This window comes from Magallana gigas, chromosome 9, assembly GCF_963853765.1.
Source record: "Magallana gigas chromosome 9, xbMagGiga1.1, whole genome shotgun sequence".
NCBI lineage: Eukaryota > Metazoa > Mollusca > Bivalvia > Ostreida > Ostreidae > Magallana > Magallana gigas.
This window is the reverse complement of record NC_088861.1, coordinates 48,032,728-48,052,823: the sequence shown is the minus strand read 5'-3', so window position 1 is coordinate 48,052,823 and position 20,096 is coordinate 48,032,728. Positions and strand designations below refer to the sequence as shown.

Sequence of the window (20,096 nt, the reverse complement as noted above, 5' to 3'; positions counted from 1 at the left end):
TTTATGTGACCATATATGATGAAGACTGTGGAGTTACTTACACTTCAAATTATTTAACCTTGTCTTTAAAAACAATTTTTTGGAACAATCTTCATAGACAAGACAGACTTCTGATATTTTTTCCTCCATTTATTAAACAAAAGTAGATCGACATTTATTCACGTGAAGAAACAGGCCGCATTACATACAAGTAGCTCCGCCGAGGGCTGCGTACGAATACATCCTCGTGGAATTATACAGAAATATACAATTATGATATGTAAGACTTCACTATATTAACAACAAATTGTAAGTGTGTATCACTATAAAGCTATATCAAATGCGTCACTTTGAACATCTAAATAAGGAACAACAGTTACCATGGTTACTATATAACGAAAACATCTACTGGTCGGTTTGACACAGTCCGCAAGAAGCATGAGAAGCATATCGTTGAATTTACTTGTGCATGTATTTTACAAAATTTTAAATTTCGAAAGAATCTCTTTCATCAGAAGTATATCACATCAGTTTTTAAATGATTAATGAACGAAAACAGTTTAGATTGACTAGTGTTTTATCAAAACGATGCTTTACGCAAGTTACAGGTGTGATGAGCTATAGAATGGCGCCAAATGACTCCTGAAAAATGTATGCAAGCATGGAACAAATATTCAGTCATTACGATATACCAAATTTAACTCACATTTCAATAAACGTTCAAAGTTATCTATGAATCAATTTTAACAGTGTGTGTAATTCGCAACAAAAGTATAAACTACAGTCTTTTATTCTATTTCGCCTCTTGTGACGTCGCTATTGTTGTAGTTTCGACTAAAGGTGACATTTCTCCATTAGCGATGAAGTTGCCGTCATTATTGGGGTTTGTAATATTAGAACTGAGGAAGGACGCGTATCCGGGAAACTCGAACTTGGCAAGGTCGCCCTCCTTCACACACACGCCCTTGATCAGGAAGTCGCCATTCTCGTCTGTCGTCGTCAAAGCCTCGCATTGGCAATCGCGCAGGTACACGCTGACGTTCGCCATTGGAGCGTTACTCGCTGAGGCGTCCCGAACGGTTCCCGAGAGTTTAGTGTCTGGACAGGAACAGAGGTCGCTACAGCATGATGGGATAGCTATCTGGAAGTTTTTGTCGCATTTCACTGTTCAAATAAATAAAAAAAATTATAAATAGTTTAAGTAAGTATCTAAAAAAATAAATACAATCGTACTTATTTTACAAATCTTTGCAACGATGGCACCCATTAAATTGTAGTTAGGTTTTCAAAATTTATTCCGTCGAAGAAGAATACAGAGTTTATACATGTGTATGATAAATGCACCAAATATCGTCTTCTTTTTTTTAATAAAAGGTCTTCAATTTACCCCCCCCCCCCCCCCCAAAAAAAAATAAATAAATAAATAAATAAAAATAAATAGAATTTTAAAAATCCAGGAAATATCTTCACCAACTTTTCTACAACTCGTGTATATTTGACCAATCACCAATCGGACCACCCGCTACAGATAACCCACGTTATCATCCTTTATAATTTATGACTCGATCAAACTGCAGATGTGAATTCCCAGGAATTATCATGGTCTGAAGATAAGGTATATATATGGGCAACTTAACTTGGATCTCCTGATCTTTGTTTTTTTTTTTATCAAAATAAAAAGGAAAGTATGCCAATAAAATTTGAACATTAAATCCAAAATTTACACAAAATAAAAAAAAAATACACTTTATATTCTTTCATTTGTTTGATTCGTTCTGTATTTAATAGCATGTCTGCAGAGCCTTAATTAGGATTGCAGCCATGTGTACAATTACACGCATTAATACCTATACCCCTTCACGGTTAAAAATCACAAAACCAATTAAAACATGCAGAAAGTATCTCATCTACTGGAGCAAAAAAAGACATGTACATCTATCAAAAACATGCCCCACTTCTTCCTTTATAAACTGCAATGCATTTGCACATTAAGAAAAATTAAGTGATATGTATAGATGTAGAGATTATCGGACCACTTGGGGCCATATAACCCGTGGATACACAGCGGTGATCGAACAACAACTACATGTATATATGTTTTATGAAACGGCATTCGCCTTCAAGCAAAACAAGACTGCGATACGGGATTGCCGGCGAATAAGCAGCATTTCCCCGTGAGACAGTAGTCAGAGAAGCACACTCAGGAGGGTAGGTATGTTTGTATATGTAAACTTTTATTTACTTTTTTTCCCTTTTGGGAACTGGGTTTTTTTTAAAGTCCTGACTCTGTCATACACGTACGTTATATATATATATCAAACTATTTTTCTTGTTTATTTGTTTATATATAATTATGTACGTGAATCCCTAAAATCAAAACATTTTTATGGACAAAGCATAAACAAACAAAAAAGAAAATGCCAAATGAAAATATACAGTATAATAAATTTTCTATCTTTGATTCTGTTTTATTTTTAAATCTGTAACTTCCTTTTAATTAGCTGAGTGAATTGTAAAATAATTATCGCCATGTTTATTCTTTAGCGACCATATGTTTGTTTCATATATTAAAAGCTATTAACCAAAATAAGAAAAATTAATGAAATGTGTTTTGAAATAAATCCAAATTACATACACTGTCGCAACGTACATCAACATCTCATAGAAGAGAATATAAGCTATTCTGGTCCGTTTTTTCTTGTCTGGGTTTTCAATATTAATACTTGCATTGTATTCTTTTTCTAATCAAGCAATGTTCTTTTCATTTACAGCCTTTTTTTAACCATCAATAATTGACTGAAAATAGCGACATGAAAGGAGGAGAAAACAAAGGGGCCGACAGGAAAGACCTACAGGTCGCACATTGAAGTGTCAGCTCCAACCCGAGGTCGCGTCCGTTTTAACACCGAGACCTTTGGACATTTTTGATATCGTCGTGAGCAGTACTGTTTAACCAGGATGCTGATTCTCGCGGTGATCACTGGGATTATAATATGGCGGATCGTGATCTACTGTCAGCAGGACAAGGACGAGGAACCGAGCGAGCCTGTCTCCATGAGAACCAAACTGAAGCAGACGGTGGTCAAGTACAAGATCTACATCGCCGTGGGTAGCTGTATATCCTCCATCTTGGGGGGACTGTGGATTTATTTCATGTACATCCACCCGCTTCTCGGACACAAACTTTCCTTCCATTTCGAGGCCCACTGGGAAATCGGGACGCGCGAATCTTGGGCCGCCCATTTTGAAATGCTGACCATGTCAGAGAAACCGGACAGCAAACCTTGTCCGCATTTCTCCCGAGACAACTTTATCAAGATTCTGGAGAACTTTAACAATATTTCTAAGGATCAGAGCTTACACGAGACACTGCAGCGACTGACAGTATCCAGGTCCCCCGGTGTGCCCGGCATGTACAACGACGAGGGGAGCTACCCCGTCATCTTACTAGAAACATCTGTGTCTAACTATCAGGCAGTGCGGGAGTTCATTCGCAGTAGGGAGCAAGTCCTTATAAAGAAGTTCCCCAATCTAAAGTTACTAATTTTTGACATGGGGTTGACCTTTCAGCAGAAGTACAAACTATTGAACTGCAGTCAATGCGAAATTGTGGAAAATCTGCCAGACATCCGGGTGTTTTACTGGACACCGGTGCTAGTTTATCTCGCCCTGCAGCGGTTTGACTCCGTGGTCTGGCTGGACCCGGCCTCGGATCTCGACAACGATACCCTGCACAACATTCTACAGAAAACTGAAACAGAGGAAATTCAGATCGTTCTGAAAAAGGATCTTCCCAGGAAGTGGCCCGAGTCCAAAATCCTGAAAACTTTGACCAACCAGGAAAAAGTTTCGACTTTTGATATCTTACTGACTGAAGATGAAAAGGAAGCAGATAGTAGACAAGAAATCTTGTCCGAATCTCAAATTGTCCGCATGCAAAATAATTTATCGCCTGGCAACAATGAAGGATGTCTCAAATTAGTGCCTACCATTAAATCTGACATTATTTCAATCAAACAAAACAACTTCACAACAGAAGCCATTGTGAGACCTTGGGTGTTTTGTGCGTTATCTGGGCGGTGTGTTCCGAATGACAATTGTCGGCCATTTCATTCCTATGATATTATGACGCAACAAAACTGCGACAGAACTCATCAAGTTTTAAAAAGAATTCTGGTGTCTTTATTTAATGACATGTATGTTAATTTTTACTACAACCATTAACTCCCTACAGTGCCTGTGATTTCCGTATCCCTACTTGTACATATTGTGAGTTTATGCCGCTTTATGGATTTAACCTCTCAAATGATTAATTTAACAATTGGGGTGTTGGAACATAACAACAGTGACAATGCTTTTTCGTGGTTGTTATTTATGCTACATGTATATATGTTCCATGGAAAAACCAATGAACTAGAACCTAAAAACAATTCTCATCTCTACTGAAAAGAAATTAGATACCGTGAAATAAACATGTATTTTCGTGGTCTTTGTATCAACATAACAACGAAATAAGGTATTTATAACAAAGAGAGAAAAAAATGAAATAAAAATGAAAAACCTCAGGTAATCTTTTGTCAATTTATTAACGTAATAATTTGTCCGATATCTGTTAGGATTAGTGATTAACCTGCTTTGTATGTATTGATATAGAAATTAATACGTTCATGTTTTTGGGAGAGCGCAGAACGTTACATTGATTCGACACAAATCCCGCCCATCCTTAATATTTCTGACTAATATACGTCAGTACACCCGAAGCGGGCACCTGTCAACCAGACGTCATAAGTTACACAATCAACTACCGTAGGTGACGCATCCCCGGGTAACGTGATCCATTACAGTCTCTGATTGACAGGAAGAGAGAGGGAGGGGACGCGGTATGATGTGCCGGGCCTTTTAACATTTAGGTAACACGTAGGTATACGTAACAAAAGGTAATGCACAGGTAACATATAGGTAACACAGGTAATGTCGATACCCAGACTGTAGGTGTAAGCCGGTCCCGTGTTGGCGGTTATATATGTAAGGCCATAACTGACCTTATATTAACACCCTGTTTGTAGTAAAATGCAGTAGATATATAGGCCAAATGCAGGAAAAACTAGAGCCAAGCTCGTTGCAAAGCAACCCCCCTGTACATGTTTTTAAATGTATTTGTTAAAAACTCGACTTATATTTTTATAGCATATATATTAATGAAAAAAATGTATAGTTGATGCAGATGGTGATTAATATTAGTATAGTTGGAGATTGTAGCTAAAGATATTACAACCGTTTTACCACCCTTAGCCTAAAACCCCCCAGAATTATATCAAAATTAGAATTATAATAAAATTATTATATCTATCTATCTATCTATCTATCTATCTATCTATCTATCTATCTATCTATCTATCTATCTATCTATCTATCTATCTATTTATCTAAAGTGGATAAATAAATATAGATATCAACATTTCATTCAGTCGATATCTGACTACGGTATCTGATATCTACTTACCCCCACAATATCCGCAGTGGACTGGACAGTTAACAATGGACCACGCCTTATACGCCCCCTCACACGACTTCTGGGAGTACTGCGAACAGTTAGCTGTGGGGTTGTCCTTGCAAGCTTAAAGCAGAACAAAGCTTGGTACAGAGCAGGCAGACAAAGGGAGGGAGTATAACTTGTGTTTACATCTACTCTAAACCAACCTGTATTCGCGTGTGAAGCAATTTTCGAAGTTTCGCGAGATCCTTTTCATCGCAAATATTTCTGACCTTGATGAAATATTTGTTTACAGTAGCCGCCAGGAGCATCGTATTAACAGAGACATTATACATCTATTACGCTTGATTGTAGGGATTATACGCCGTGAATTAGTGTATCACCAGTAAATTACAATGAAAAAAGTTCCAGTTAGACTGTGGTTTACAGTAATCATTTATTCAGACAAAGCTTGGCGCGTACACAGATGACATAAAGAAGCTGGGTGGTCAACAAGTCAACCCTCAGATCTGTACCTGGTACTTTTAAGTATGATGTTTGGGATCATGAACTATAATTCAGTCAAGAAAAACCCCAAATAATTTTAAAGCTTTAAGAATTTTAAAACATTTACCTATATCTTTATACATAGCTCTTCATATAAAGAAGGTAAATATAGCCTAACAATGGCGGCGACCATCCAGCCCTCTAGAGCACAGGACAAAGAAGTGACTGTAAGATTTATAACTGTACTCACCGTCGCCCGTGGGGATGGGAGGGAACAGCGTGAACTGGGTGTGTCCGTGTCCGTGCGGTTTGGGGGTGTGGGCTTCATGAGAGGGATGAGGGTGGTGGGTTTTTCCACCTGTCAATTCAATTACAAAGGTTAATTCAAACATAAAGAAAGACAAACTTAGTTTTTAAGATATAAATTTTCAACAAATCTTAAAAAACACACACTACAGTATATCCACATCATACATAAATAAACACAACAAAGTATTCCTCCTTACTTGTTGTCGTGGCAACAGACGCCGCTGGTTTGGTTGGCATGGATACGACCTCTGATGACGGCTGTTCTGACACCGCCTGACTGGGCTCCATGGAGACGGCCTCGGTGGTGGCTTGGTCGGTCTGGTCCCCCGTTGCGGACTCTGACACTGGAGCCTTGGTGGGGACCATCATCGCCTCGGTGGTTCCTGTGACCACTGGCTTGGTGGGGGCTAGTGCGACTGAAATGAAATTTCAAATGAAGAGATAAATCAATTCATTCATTCATTCATAGACAATTTATTAACAAATAATTGGGGAAATTGTGTAATTGTTTTTTTCGTTGAAATATCGTGGGTGCTGATGCACAACGCAAATAAATCATGTAAAGCCTTTTACACTGATGAATTGGGCTGTTGAGCTCACCTGTGCACAGTTTACAGAACTTTCGGCAGGAGGTCTCGGCGATGCGGCGGTAGGTCGGGTTAGAACAGACATCGCCAGGTAGCTTGTTACATTCCTCGTAATCCCTACAGTCAGTGGTACCTGTATAACAGAACATCAGCGTCACTGTCAATTACTGATGATGATGATGAGGATGATGAGGATGGAGATGTTTATGATAACTTTACTCATTGTTTTAAAATAACAATGGTTTTTTTTTTATAATGCATTGATTTTTATTTCGCACATGATGATGTTTGGTCGCCACATTAAATTCAGTACATACAATGACCAATACAAAGGACGATGATGACAAAGAAGAGTGTAGATTGTTTCTTGTTTACCTGTACAATAGCCACAGGTACGAGGGCAGTTTTTAATGGCCCAAGTTTTAAAGACTCCAACACAGGATTCTGATGAATAGGTCGAACAATTCATGGCATCTTTACAATCTGCAATAACACAGTCCCACCATTGTTATCATGAACTTTTAATACAGGGCAAATACACAGAACAGTCGCGTAACTTTACGGGAAAAATCACGAAATGTTCGCTGAAAATGATAGATATGCTAAAAAACAATAAATATCATATGCGTATTATGCATATCATATGCATATTTACATTAAATCCAAATTTCAAAAACGAAAAATAAAATCGCGCCAAAATGTTTTCATGTGAAAGAACTATATATGATAAGAGTTAAATTTTGCCCTCATAATTTGCCATTTTTTAAGTGTTTCGGGTACAATAAAATGTTAACTAACTTTTTAGAAGAGTTGATATAAAATATATTTTTCATCTATTTATTTGCAATCACTGGCAGTATATGACGTCAGAAGTGACGTCATTTCTATAATTCAATCAAACTCAGCCAAAAATTGACATTTTTCTTATCTATTTACGAATCGGAAATATAGAGCGCATGCTTGAACAAGGAAAACTTTTTTGTCACTTATTAGTCTTGGCTAGATACATCTCTGATTAAAATATTTTATTTGTTCAAGAATGTGCTCTATGTTTTCGGAAGAAAAACTGCTTGAAAACAAGCTGTTTTACGCTAAAAATGCAAAAATGGCGGGAAAAGGTTGTCTTTACAATGTCATATTTCTAAATTGTGGGCACTTAAACCAAAATGAATATAATGTATACACATCACATACATATTTGTATTAAGAAAACAAAGAATGATAGTAAATTGATGATGTTCATTTTAGGGGGCCATTTTAGGCCCTTATCATATATAGTCCTTTCTAAAGTTCTTAGAATTCTTTTAATATGAATAATAATTCTCTTGCTCGTAGTAAAATAGCCAGTGTTTTTGAACTACCAAAAGTACACGTATCCCTCGCTGGCAAACGCGTCACATTTGTCATTAACTAATTAATCATTTTTAATTATCAGTGAGTCCATGTCTAATTACTCATTGACGATAAAAAATTGTTAATTAGTCAAGGATACATTTTAAGAAATTCGTAACAACAGGGCAGCAAACACTAAATTAAAATCTTACCTTCTCCCGTCGGCAACGCCAGAGAGGTAGAGGACCCTGGTCCAGCGGTGGCGAGTGTGGGTGTCACGGCCGGGGGTCCGCCCGAGGGTCCAATGGAGGGGATGTTGACAGTGGTGGAGGCGGCGGGGGTGGTGCTTATGAAGTTTGGGGTGGGTGGGGAGATGGGCGTCAGGTTTTGTCCAGGGTCTGTAGTGTATAAAGTAAGACCATGGTAATGTTAGGCTCTCTTGTTGCCAATCATAAACAATTACTAAAACTGTATACAGAGAAATATTCGCCCCGTTCTATTTTTGCTTTTGTTGTCAGAGAACGAATTTAAGACTGAGGAAATTTTATGTTGCAAATGATTTAACTGTTAACACAACTGCATCTAGGCGAATTCAAGACAGGGCGAAAGCGTTCGCAAGTGTAAAAGGGCGAAAATTACACGGGGCGAAAATAACTCTGTATACCGTATCAAATAAAATCACTACAAAATGATCCGTCTATGCACTCACATGTAATTTCAATCATTGGCGTATAGTATAGTTATTTAATCAATGTATCCATGCTGTATCGCGCTATTCACCGCGAGATGGACATTTTAAATTTTTATCTGTTTCTTTTTGCCAAATGTATTGTCTTATTTTTGTTAACAGCCTTCCTGTAGGCGTACAATGAATTTGAAATTGTTCCTGTCTCTGATGACAATGTTTGATAATGTACAACTTTTCTATCCATTTTTTAAAAGAATGGACACATACAGATTGCTTCTAAATTTACAGGTATCTTATCTTAATTAAAAGCAAAAAGTAATAAACTACATAACAAAAAGGTTTTATCGATAAGTGTTTTTTAAAGAAGATGGGTGGATAAGGCGTGTAAAATGCCCATACGCGGTCGGACAGGCTACTGAAAAATTAAAGTATCAATAAATCTGATGGAATCTTTTTAAAATCATTGAAAACAATATGTATTTAACGAATCATTGATTTTTAACCTATATGTTTGTCAATACTTGGAATATGTTGACTCAAACAGGCGTGTACGTATCAAAACCTGCAAATACTGTCATTTTTTAGAACTTCAAGGCATTTTCTTTTATAGAGTGGGTCTGTGCTCCATATTTTTCTCATAGTCTAATTAAGGTCTATTGGAAAACAAACCGATTTCAATCAACAAAAACGTGGAGAGATGACCCACTATACATTAAAAATATAATTTTGTATCCCAACAAATGAACGTTTTGAAAAAATAATACAAGTCCGGTAGTTCGTGGCCTTAGTCACACATAATATTTAAAAATCCCACTTTGTTGTGTCTGAAATGGCTCAGTGGTTAGAGTTCCTGGCATAAGCTAACCTTATATATCTAGGGTTTTTATGTTACGGGTTCGATACAATCAAAATTTCCGACAATTTTTTTTTTCTTATTTTTTGTTAAATATATTAAAAACTGACATAGTTAGAAATTTTGCTTTTGCAAAGTTTTATTATAATATATTTGAATAGATTTCATTGGGGAAAAATAAATTCAAAATTGTAATTCACTACTAAACCGAATGGGCATTTGCGCCATCTTATTCCCCCATCTTCTTTAATTTTCATACGTCAAAACGTATCCGTTCACAGACATTAGAAAAAGGAAAAACCGAAAATAGCCTAAATTAACGTATAAAAATACCAAAAAATCTTAATTTTTGCATTATATTAACATTGATGGATTATTTATCTACCTAAATGCATATATGTATATTAATGAAATTAAATATTCACGTTTTTCCCGCCTTTACAATTTGATGTGTAACAAATACTCTTTGACTTACAGGTACATTCATTGCAATGGCTCCTGCAGTGTTCTCTCATGTAGGCCCGGTACCTTGTGTCTGTACAAGAACCATTTCTAAAAGCGGCACAGTTGGAATCCAAGTCCTCACAGGGTGGATGGAAATCTGAATATTTTTATTTTAAATTAGAATTTTTACAACTTGCTAGATATAAAACTCTGAATTAACGGGAGTATAACTTTAATGACGTTTTATTACGTCACCATTTGATATCAAATTAAAAGAGCATGGATTTATATTCGCGAATTCGAAATTCTTAAGAAAGGATGTATATACAGCCACTTTGTTTGTAAATACCTTATCGTTTATAATCATTGATAGATGCAGTTTAAACTACGTATTTTGTTCGCATATCAGACACACTGATTGTCAGTAAGGTTTTTTTTTTCATTACTCGATTTATTACATTGACGGTAAAAGATATCATTACTTGGACAGTATCCACATCTATAAGGACAGTAGACTCTGGCCCAACCCTCGTAAGCTCCTACACACTTCTCGTCAGGGTAGTACCAGCAGTTCAGCGTTGAGTTATCTCTACACCACTCAGAAGCTACAACACCAGACAACAATTTGTAACAATGACACCCCACTTACTATCACACGTTACCAACGTGTGTAACAATATGTAACAAGATACCCCACTTACTATCACAGATTATAAAAACTGTAACAATTAATTTTGTATCCCACTGCTGTCACAGATTACAAAAATGAATGTTTCGTAGTAAGCAACGTTAATTAAAAGTCGGTTTATTTGAAAACAATGCATAAAAATTATCTATATTTTTGGACCTTTGCTAAAACGCAAAACGGAACACGTTTTAGCTTTTTTATACCTATATACACTATCATTTTCCCTATGTTATCTTTTATTTAAAAAACTACGAAATTAAGACTTCGTCAGTTTCTTTTACAAAAAACATGCTACAACCAATTTTGAGTTTCCGTGTCTACGAGACCAATTGATAGAAACGGCTAGAGACGATTACCTGGGTTATAGGCTGTGGTAGTTGTTGTTGGCTCTGAAAGAAAAGAGCAAATTGTACAGAACACTTATATGACATTGCGTGAGTAAAAAAAAAATTCAACAGCAAAGAAATTGAGTCCATTTTGATTTGATGACTTATTATAATGTTCTTGCTTACCGATCAGTGAAAATCCATTTTGGGTAAACAAAAACACAAAAAAAAAACCAAACAACGAAACTACTGATCGTTGTCAATATAAAAGTGACCTCGCAAGAAAATCGTGTTGACGTCACTTAGATGGATTTTGTAACCATGACAACTTACCAGGGGTGGTTGTCGGAAGTGTGCTCGATACGAGGTACTCTGTGGGAGCTACAAAGATGATGTAACAAAGGTATATTTACAGCAAAGAGAGGGCTTAATCAACCAAAGGTATGGCAATAGTTTACAAAAATCGAAAAAAGCACGTTACAGAATATATAACAGAAGTTACATAGCAGAAATTACAGAAAAAACTAACAGATGTTCCATCATACAAATTCCTTAGTAGATTACCTAAACAGAAGTTACAAAACTTTCTACAGTGGATTACCTTTACAAAAGTTAGAGACTTAATCCTACAGTAGTTTACCTTTACAGAAGTTATTGAACTTAATCCTACAGTAGTTTACCTTTACAGAAGTTACAGAACTTAATCCTACAGTAGTTTACCTTTACAGAAGTTACAGAACTTAATCCTACAGTAGTTTACAGAAGTTACAGAACTTAATCCTACAGTAGTTTACCTTAACAGAAGTTACAGAACTTAATCCTACAGTAGTTTACCTTAACAGAAGTTACAGAACTTAATCCTACAGTAGTTTACCCTTACAGAAGTTACAGAACTTCCTACAGTAGTTTACCTTTACAGATAAAGAACTTAATCCTACAGTAGTTTACCTTTACAGAAGTTACAGAACTTCCTACAGTAGTTTACCTTTACAGAAGTTACAGAACTTCCTACAGTAGTTTACCTTTACAGAAGTTACAGAACTTCCTACAGTGCTCCCTCATGTATTGTCCGTACTGCTCCTGGTTGCAGACTTCTTTACCGAACTCATTACAGTAGTTTAGGTCGTCCTCACACGGCAGCTTCTCTGTAATACACAATGCTTTAAATATCAATGACTCGTCCCGAAATGACTACTTTTGGGAGTTGTAGTAAAAATAAACGATTGTATGCAGACGGTTTTGTAAGACCGGCTTCATATATCTTAACCATTGAAAGACAGCTAAATTATTGAAAAAAATCGCTGATCCCCAACAAACAGTTGTTTCTTTTGAAAAGAGGTTATGACCGATATTATGTGATCTGTTTGAATAAGGGATTTTGCTATTTTTTATTATTGCGATTTTGATAATTTTCTCAGTTTTCAGCATCGAAAGTTGTGTATACTTTTAAAAAATCATGCATTTAATGAAAAAAAACTTTAACAAACGAAACATTAAAAAAATTAAAAGCAAAAGAGAAAAGAATCGCGTAGATGATGTTACAACCTACCTTATTTCTTTGACCATCAACCCGCTCCCCCTCCCCCCAACCCCCGATAAAGAAAGGTGACTTACGCGGGCAATATCCACATCTCAGACTACAGTTGGCCCTGGCCCAGGTCTCAAACGGTCCCACACAATCCGTGTCCTTGTACCGGAAGCAGTCCCGACCAAGTACATCATAACAAGCTGTGGGAACAAAATTAAAGTACTGAAAGTACATCATAACAAGCTGTGGGAACAAAATCAAAGTACTGAAAGTACAACATACCACACCAAAATCTGTGGACAATTATACCAAACGTTTTCAGGGAAAGAGAATCATGTATGACGTCGTCTCGCAATTCACTGTTCGTTGTTTCACTTTGCTCTCCAGTAGATTAAAAATGACTTCATTTAAATAATAAAATGCTTTCTTTGGTGATTCATTCGGGATATGAAGGTAGCGACATTGCAGTAAAAAATACATAACCGGCGTTAGCGGGTTATGTAATTTTTTTTCTGCAATGATCGCTACCTTCACAACCCGCATAAATCGTCAGGATAAGAAAGCATTTTATTGTTCATATTTACATCTTTATTTTGATTAATTAATACATTGTAAATTGATTGCGAAAAGTTAGTAAAATTCACTAGATTACTGTTAATATACACAAGTACGTTCGCTTAAATAAACAGCCAAGTTGTCTCCTGTGAGACTTTGAGTCTGACATCATCATGATTATTTCGTGCAGTCCGTGATTTTTCGTAGGTCGCTGTAGGCTTCGACCAATCGATAAACAGGGCGTGTAGATTTCAGTATGGGTATGAATTAACTATAAAATTCCGTAAGAAATAGAGGAAATTATATTTGGTAGATGTACATGTAAATATAAAATAGTGTCTTAACGGTTACCAATAGCAGCGCATGCATATAGACAACGTATTATTTAAAAAAAAAGTCAGTACTATCGATATATAAAGAGTATGCCCGATATAACCATTGGACTACTTTTACCCCTACCAACAAAGTAATCACAATCTTTTTTGAATTATTGTCACCATTTTGTTTACTTTTATTTAGAGAAATATGTTTTAAATGAAAATGATAAATAAAAATTGTTCTAGCACATATTGAGCAGTTTTGTCGTTATCAACACTTTTGATATTGATATCATATAAACGCCATATTAAAAAATCGATCCATTTTCCTTCCGATTAATTGAATTCAGTCATGTTTCTTCTCCCTTCATTAAGTCCTAGGTGCTATTAAATGGTGATAGCAGGTCTAGATTATGACTGCTCTCGATGTAATTTCGTTCTGATAAAATATCGGCCATTGACGCTTTGAAATAAAAATCGGCGACTAAGACAAGTTTTTTTTTTAAAGATATGGATGTAATTCAGACTGGTGATGGGTCAGCATTCTACCCTCGTCTGTCTAGTCGGTCTCTTAATCCAGATAAAAGTGCACGTACCATGACCAAGATCTGCTGACTCTGCAAAGTGTGCACGACGAAAGCACTCTGCCCAGAAACGGATGCCGACAACAGCGAAATCTCCCGTAAATAATGGAGACCCACTGGCCTAGTACCATACATAGCTATCCTAACATCAAAGGAGTTATCTCCATCCGTCATTCGGGTTATCTCGGCGCTTACTAGTCACGCAGGAATGGCGGTCGGTAATTGAGACCGGCTCAGCTGATTCCTAACAGAGTATTTGTAAACTTAGAGAACCTTGCATGTAGGCCAACTTGTGTCATTGATGCTAGAAATAGCAAGGTTACACATGAAAATAAAATTGCTCCTTTTAAAGGATTGATCAGCCTTAAGTTTATCTATGTGGATAGTCAACCTGACTGTAATAGGCAATTCGCTTACCGAAATGCAAATGAATGAATTAACTATTACGTGAAGTGACTTTCCGATTTAAAATTCACACAGTATTAGAGATTTACATGAAGCTGTCAATGCATTTAAAAAAAGTATTGCAAATCACTTGCGCAACAAGTAACGTTTGCTTGGGGTCCCATAAAAGAATCAACTTTGACCAACATAATTGAGCCGGTCATTATTAATTAGTTTTTAATTATTCAATGTTTTAATACACAATATTCATGTGACACCTCTTTGTAACTTATTATTTTACATTTGAATGTAACTTTTCTGATATGCTTTGGATGGCAAACATTATTGTAAAGCAAATACACTATATAGTCAAGTTTTGATTACATTTTTATGATAGAAATTTCGATAAGCAATTCTGACGACCACGTACTCTAACTTCATACCATTTAATTGCAATTCGAAAACACAGTTAGAATACGCTAATGGTATGGAAAAAAGAAGTCTTGACGCTTGCGTATTTATTTATTTATTTTTACACAGAAACGAGTTATCTTTCCTAGGTTGCATCAATAAAAAGCGCATTTACACGAAGACCTTATCTCTGTCTACTCTCTTAAGCCTCATCGAAGTTAAATTCTATTTTTTGAATCACTGTGTAACGACTTGATTTTAACTGAACAATACCTGAAGTATTTCATTTGAATTTTGTTTCCGAAAACTTCAATTTTCCTTTATGTTCTAGATTAAAAAAATAATTTCTGCTTGATAATTTTAACAATGCGTAACCTTTCTTTTTATGGAATATCAAGAAACCGGCGCTCAACTTATCAAATCAAACATATCATTACTATCGGCCATAATATCAGTTCTTATGAGCAATTTGTGAACTGATCCCGGAAATGTAGTAACCTTTATTCGTTGATGAACTACTTTTATAATACAACACCGCATGCACAATAACTAGAGCCAAATGTGAGAACAGACACTAGTATTGACATTTAAATAAAATGTCCAAACTGTTGAAAACAGGTAAAGTTACAATGTACGACCAACGTGCAATAAAACTATTAAATAAAGAGAATTCAGTAAGTAGTAGAAAGACCCTGACCTTCAGTTGGGGCTGGGGTCGAGGTTGTAGTGGTGTTCTCCTCTGTCGCCACCGTGGTGTCCGGAACCTCCACCGCGTCCGTCTGACCGGCTAGATTGTCCGTGCTCCCGTCGTCCGTCATCCCACCGTCCGTGACGCCACTGTCTGTCGTCATCATCTGTCCGGCCACCAGACCGACACACAGACAAACCAGCCACATATACGCCGCCATTGTATGGAGACAATCTGCGGAAGAGCTTTGTTAGGGAAGAGTGAGACTTAATCCGAGGACAGCAAAGATGGACTGATGTTCCGGACCGCCTCTGAACCTGCTTTTATAGCGCACTGAGAACAAAGTCCCACTCTCTGTGTCATCAGTACTCGGTGACTGGGGAATGTCTACCCCTCACAGAAAGATGTCACAGAGGCCAACATTTAGAGGGCTCCGCGACTACCCGAATTATCTCAGTGTACCCAAAGACTCGGTCATTATCTCTGGTTACATTTGAACTACGCAGTTCCTACTTCTTTTGTTACATATCGAAAACAATGTACTATTCTCTCTCTCTCTCTCTCTCTCTCTCTCTCTCTCTCTCTCTCTCTCTCTCTCTCTCTCTGACATTCATACATTTCTTTATATTTAAACAACTTGAACAGTAAAAAGGCTCCCTTTTGTTATCTACTTGTCCACGTCGAACCAAAAACGATTGATATCTTGCATTTATTTTAATATTTACACAGATGTAATCACTTAATGCAAAAGATTTTGATAAGGGGTGCATAACGTAGGGAAAAATAGGTCGAATTATAGACGTATAAAAAGAAGACATATAATTAAAAGTTATTTAAACTGTAAATATTATTTAGCTCCTAATTGTGGATTTCTTTTATAAATAAGGGTGCCAATCAAAAAAATGATATGCAAACGTAAGGTAATGAAGTTGCTTGTTATTAACAGAACAAAACACGCCACGTTGTATGAAATCAAGTTTTATTAAGGACAAAGCCTAGTAGTTAAGCAAGAGTTGACCAATATCTAACATACTAACCCTGAAGTCTACCTAATTAACACCAAACCAAGAGTACATACGTCATGTTTTTTTTTTTGTTTTTTTTTTTTTTGACATGACCGACAGTCCTGGAAATTTAAGCACTGGAGGCATTGTCGGAACTGTAAAATGTACACCTTTACCGGGTCTTATTAACGTTAAATATGCAAAGTTGAAAAAAAAAACATTATAATGGTAGTTTGGCTATGTATAACCTCCTTATGTTAATTGGTTTTTCGTATACAGTGTATTTATTGTGGCAAACTAAGTAAAAGTTTCCAAAGATAACAATGTACATACATCTTGTTGCGGGCATCAAATTGCTGGTTGCATTTGTCTGAAAAGGAACTTTGATCTCCAAAAATGAATTCAAGCAAAATGGTAAAATTCACTAAAAAGGAAACAATTCCTGCATGAGAATATTAGAAACATATATAATAAAAGAACCACATATCTTTTGAGATGTGACATGCATACTGTTAACGCTGCAATTTCTTTTAAGATTCCAAGTTTAGCATTTAACGGGAAAAGCAAACAAAAACTTCAAGACCTTTGTTACCAAAACCAAATTCTCCCTAGTTCCGCGATAAACTTTGTCAGGACCGCTCATAATTTATTTCACGATGCTAAATCCGTCCCTAAAGCGGCCAAAAATAGATAAAAGGTCACCTCCCCGACACCTTTTACTACTGTTTTCCATAAAGAAGCAGACGACCCATTTATCGTCTGCTGGGAGAAGCGCGCGCGCTGAGGAATCCGTCTGGGAGGGATATAGTGCCCGGGTTATCTGGGGACTTGGAGACACAGAACTTCTTCAGGGCGAAGGAATCATGTGCAGTGAGAATGAAAAGCGAACACGTGGAATAAACGTCCCATACATGTTGATGGGTGAAAAGTTAAAAGGAATGGGGGAGGGGCTGCTGAATAATTTCTCATTAACTGAGATACACAGAATTTTTTTTCAGGATAAAGTAAGAAAGTGCAAGGACAATAGAGAGCGTATACACGTGGAGTATATGTCCAAACCTTCTTACTGGGCGAAACTTTAACAGCTAAGAAAAGGGAAAGGCTGCTAAAACATTGTCCAAATTAAGTCATGCACTATTTTCTAAAACTATCGTTGTTTCAAATGTTCCAAGATTGAAGTATGAAAATAAAAAAAGATCTCCAAAGTATTTGTCCCTATAACTGTGTAATTTACGAATCATTCCTATGACTTACAAGTCGTCTCTATATCTTTGTAACTTACAAATCATTCCTATGACTTACAAGTCGTCTCTATAACTTTGTAACTTACAAATCGTTCCTATAACTTACGAGTCGTCTCTATACCTTTGTAACTTACAAATCATTCCTATAACTTACAGGTCGTCTCTATAATTAAGTAACTTAAAAATCGTTCCTATAACTTACAAGTCGGCTCTATACCTTTGTAACTTACAAATCATTCCTATAACTTACGAGTCGTCTCTATAATTAAGTAACTTAAAAATCGGAGTATTGAAGTACTGACGGGCGGTGATTTTATCGATTAACATTTATTCTAAAATCAATTTATCTTGCATGGCAATTAGTTTCTAGTTTGTATTTGAATTACGCACTTTTTTATAATACGAATTTTTAAACTTTTTCGACAAGAATTTCGAGAAACCCCATATATATTAATTATGTTGTGTAATGTTTAAAAAAGATAGATTTCAAATACTAGTATGTATTAGTTATCGAAACAATTCTAAGTAATTGCAGAAATGATGAGTAAAATAAATCATAAGTAATTGTATTAGTGGTATTTACTAATTACGATTCCAATTACTAAATGAGATTGCCTTTTACTTGCTATTCTGACTAATTGTATTACTTAATATTTATAGTTTTTCTAAATTCAAATTCTTATTTTAAAAATATATAGTAAAACTTTTTTTAGAGGGTATGGATCAACGCACTATTGATATCGAACTCTACATAGTCTCGTTTAACTAGACGCTTGGCTGTCTCCGACAAGCAAAAGACCCCCTCTCAGCTTATCGCAGATTTACAGAAGCAGCCGAGCGTCTGGTTGAACGAGACTATATTAACTCTGGCGTAGGAATACATGAGACTACAAAAATATCTAAATTGTTCGTAGTATATAAAATTTGACTATTTCAAAGTTTCCTTGAAAAACAATATTTCAGCATACATTACATCGAATTTTTGCTATTATTTTGAAGAACTTAGTCTTGTCAGCGGTGATGATTTGTGCTTAGGTTCAAACACTGTTTCACTTTCGGTTTGCCAGAGTAACTGCATAGGAGAGTTAATTAAAATTAACTCCCAAAAACCAAACAACAAAAACTAAAATAGACCATAATGAGAAAAGCCACCTCCCCTCCACGCCCCCCCCCCCCCATAAATAAAATACAATTTAATAAGAAAAAGCAGTTGACAAAAGGTGGGAACCAATTTATCACACCACAAAACACACACAGATAAAAAAATCGTAAAATTGATCCTGATATATTGTTTGTTTGATAAGGTAAGGTTTAGTTTGCGTAACAGAAAAAAGGTAGTACTCCTATGAACTGGACAACCCCTGGTAGATAGCATGAAATCTGCTCTTCTTTCTAGTTTGATAAGACTTATTTGTAGGTTGTTAAAACAATTGGACCAGCTGACCTTATCACCTATATATTCTGAATGTAAAGGAAGGTTGGTTTGAGATGAATCCCTGTTGAATCGTTTTGCTGGTCGCCGGGTACAATAAGATCCTTAAACAAAGCAAAAGTTCCCAAATTTAAATTTGTTCATTATCGGCGAGGTTATCTTTACTGTGTTTTGAAAACAACCCAGAGTGTTTACAAACACTGATTAACCTCATGAATATGTGTATCAAACCAAGACTCTAAGCACACTGCATATTGTAAAAGTTTAACCAAAGTCAATGTAATTAAAAATATTGTTATAGATTTATTTAATTTTCAATTTTCGCATTCTCTCTTGGAACTGCTCACAGTCTTGTTTCTTTATTTTTTTTTTAAACACAAAATCACCCTCTCAGTTCAATGATTTACATTCCAGCTTCGGTCCAAATTGATGAATATTTATTAAATACAATACAAACTGTAAGATATAATTATAGAAATCAAAATTTGGGTACATTAATAGTTTTACATTACTCATGTTACTCAGTGAGCATTTAAAGAGAAAAAAATATTGACGACTTTGTCGTGAGTTCTTTTGTAAAATGCAGCCAAGGAACTTCAATCACCCTATAGAGAATATCAACCTAATGTACGGGTCAAACTTTTTCTTTAAGGGTGAGTTACAGAATTTCACCCCTTAATCTATATATGCATGATCTTCTTAATCGCTGACTTCCTTTTCTATGATTTACATAAAAACGATTATGGCCCTTTTAATGGTGCAA

The 20,096-nt window shown here is 36.0% G+C and overlaps 2 protein-coding genes across 5 annotated transcripts; one reads left to right on the top strand and one right to left on the bottom strand.

The window, feature by feature from the left end:
* Nucleotides 1–114: 114 nt before the first annotated feature.
* On the bottom strand, nt 115–16,066 carry LOC105332241 (uncharacterized). 2 transcript variants are annotated; one of them, XM_034479505.2, is made up of 14 exons: nt 15,663–16,063; nt 12,801–12,914; nt 12,209–12,331; nt 11,520–11,567; nt 11,217–11,249; nt 10,655–10,777; nt 10,204–10,329; nt 8,400–8,585; nt 7,231–7,338; nt 6,869–6,988; nt 6,466–6,684; nt 6,210–6,317; nt 5,483–5,596; nt 115–1,143 (listed from the first exon to the last, which is right to left on the bottom strand). In XM_034479505.2, exons 1-14 carry the CDS (start codon nt 15,871–15,873, stop codon nt 773–775), a joined length of 2,004 nt encoding a protein of 667 aa, XP_034335396.2. In that variant the 5' UTR covers nt 15,874–16,063; the 3' UTR covers nt 115–772. The 2 variants fall into 2 exon arrangements, with proteins under 2 accessions (XP_034335396.2, XP_034335397.2); XM_034479506.2 differs by lacking the exon at nt 5,483–5,596 and having other exon boundaries at nt 15,663–16,066.
* Nucleotides 1,464–5,150, top strand: LOC105332242 (uncharacterized). 3 transcript variants are annotated; one of them, XM_066070998.1, is made up of 3 exons: nt 1,536–1,594; nt 1,995–2,191; nt 2,751–5,150. In XM_066070998.1, exon 3 carries the CDS (start codon nt 2,938–2,940, stop codon nt 4,201–4,203), a length of 1,266 nt encoding a protein of 421 aa, XP_065927070.1. In that variant the 5' UTR covers nt 1,536–1,594; nt 1,995–2,191; nt 2,751–2,937; the 3' UTR covers nt 4,204–5,150. The 3 variants fall into 3 exon arrangements, with proteins under 3 accessions (XP_011433077.3, XP_011433076.3, XP_065927070.1); XM_011434775.4 differs by having other exon boundaries at nt 1,464–2,187; XM_011434774.4 differs by having other exon boundaries at nt 1,464–2,191.
* Nucleotides 16,067–20,096: the final 4,030 nt, after the last annotated feature.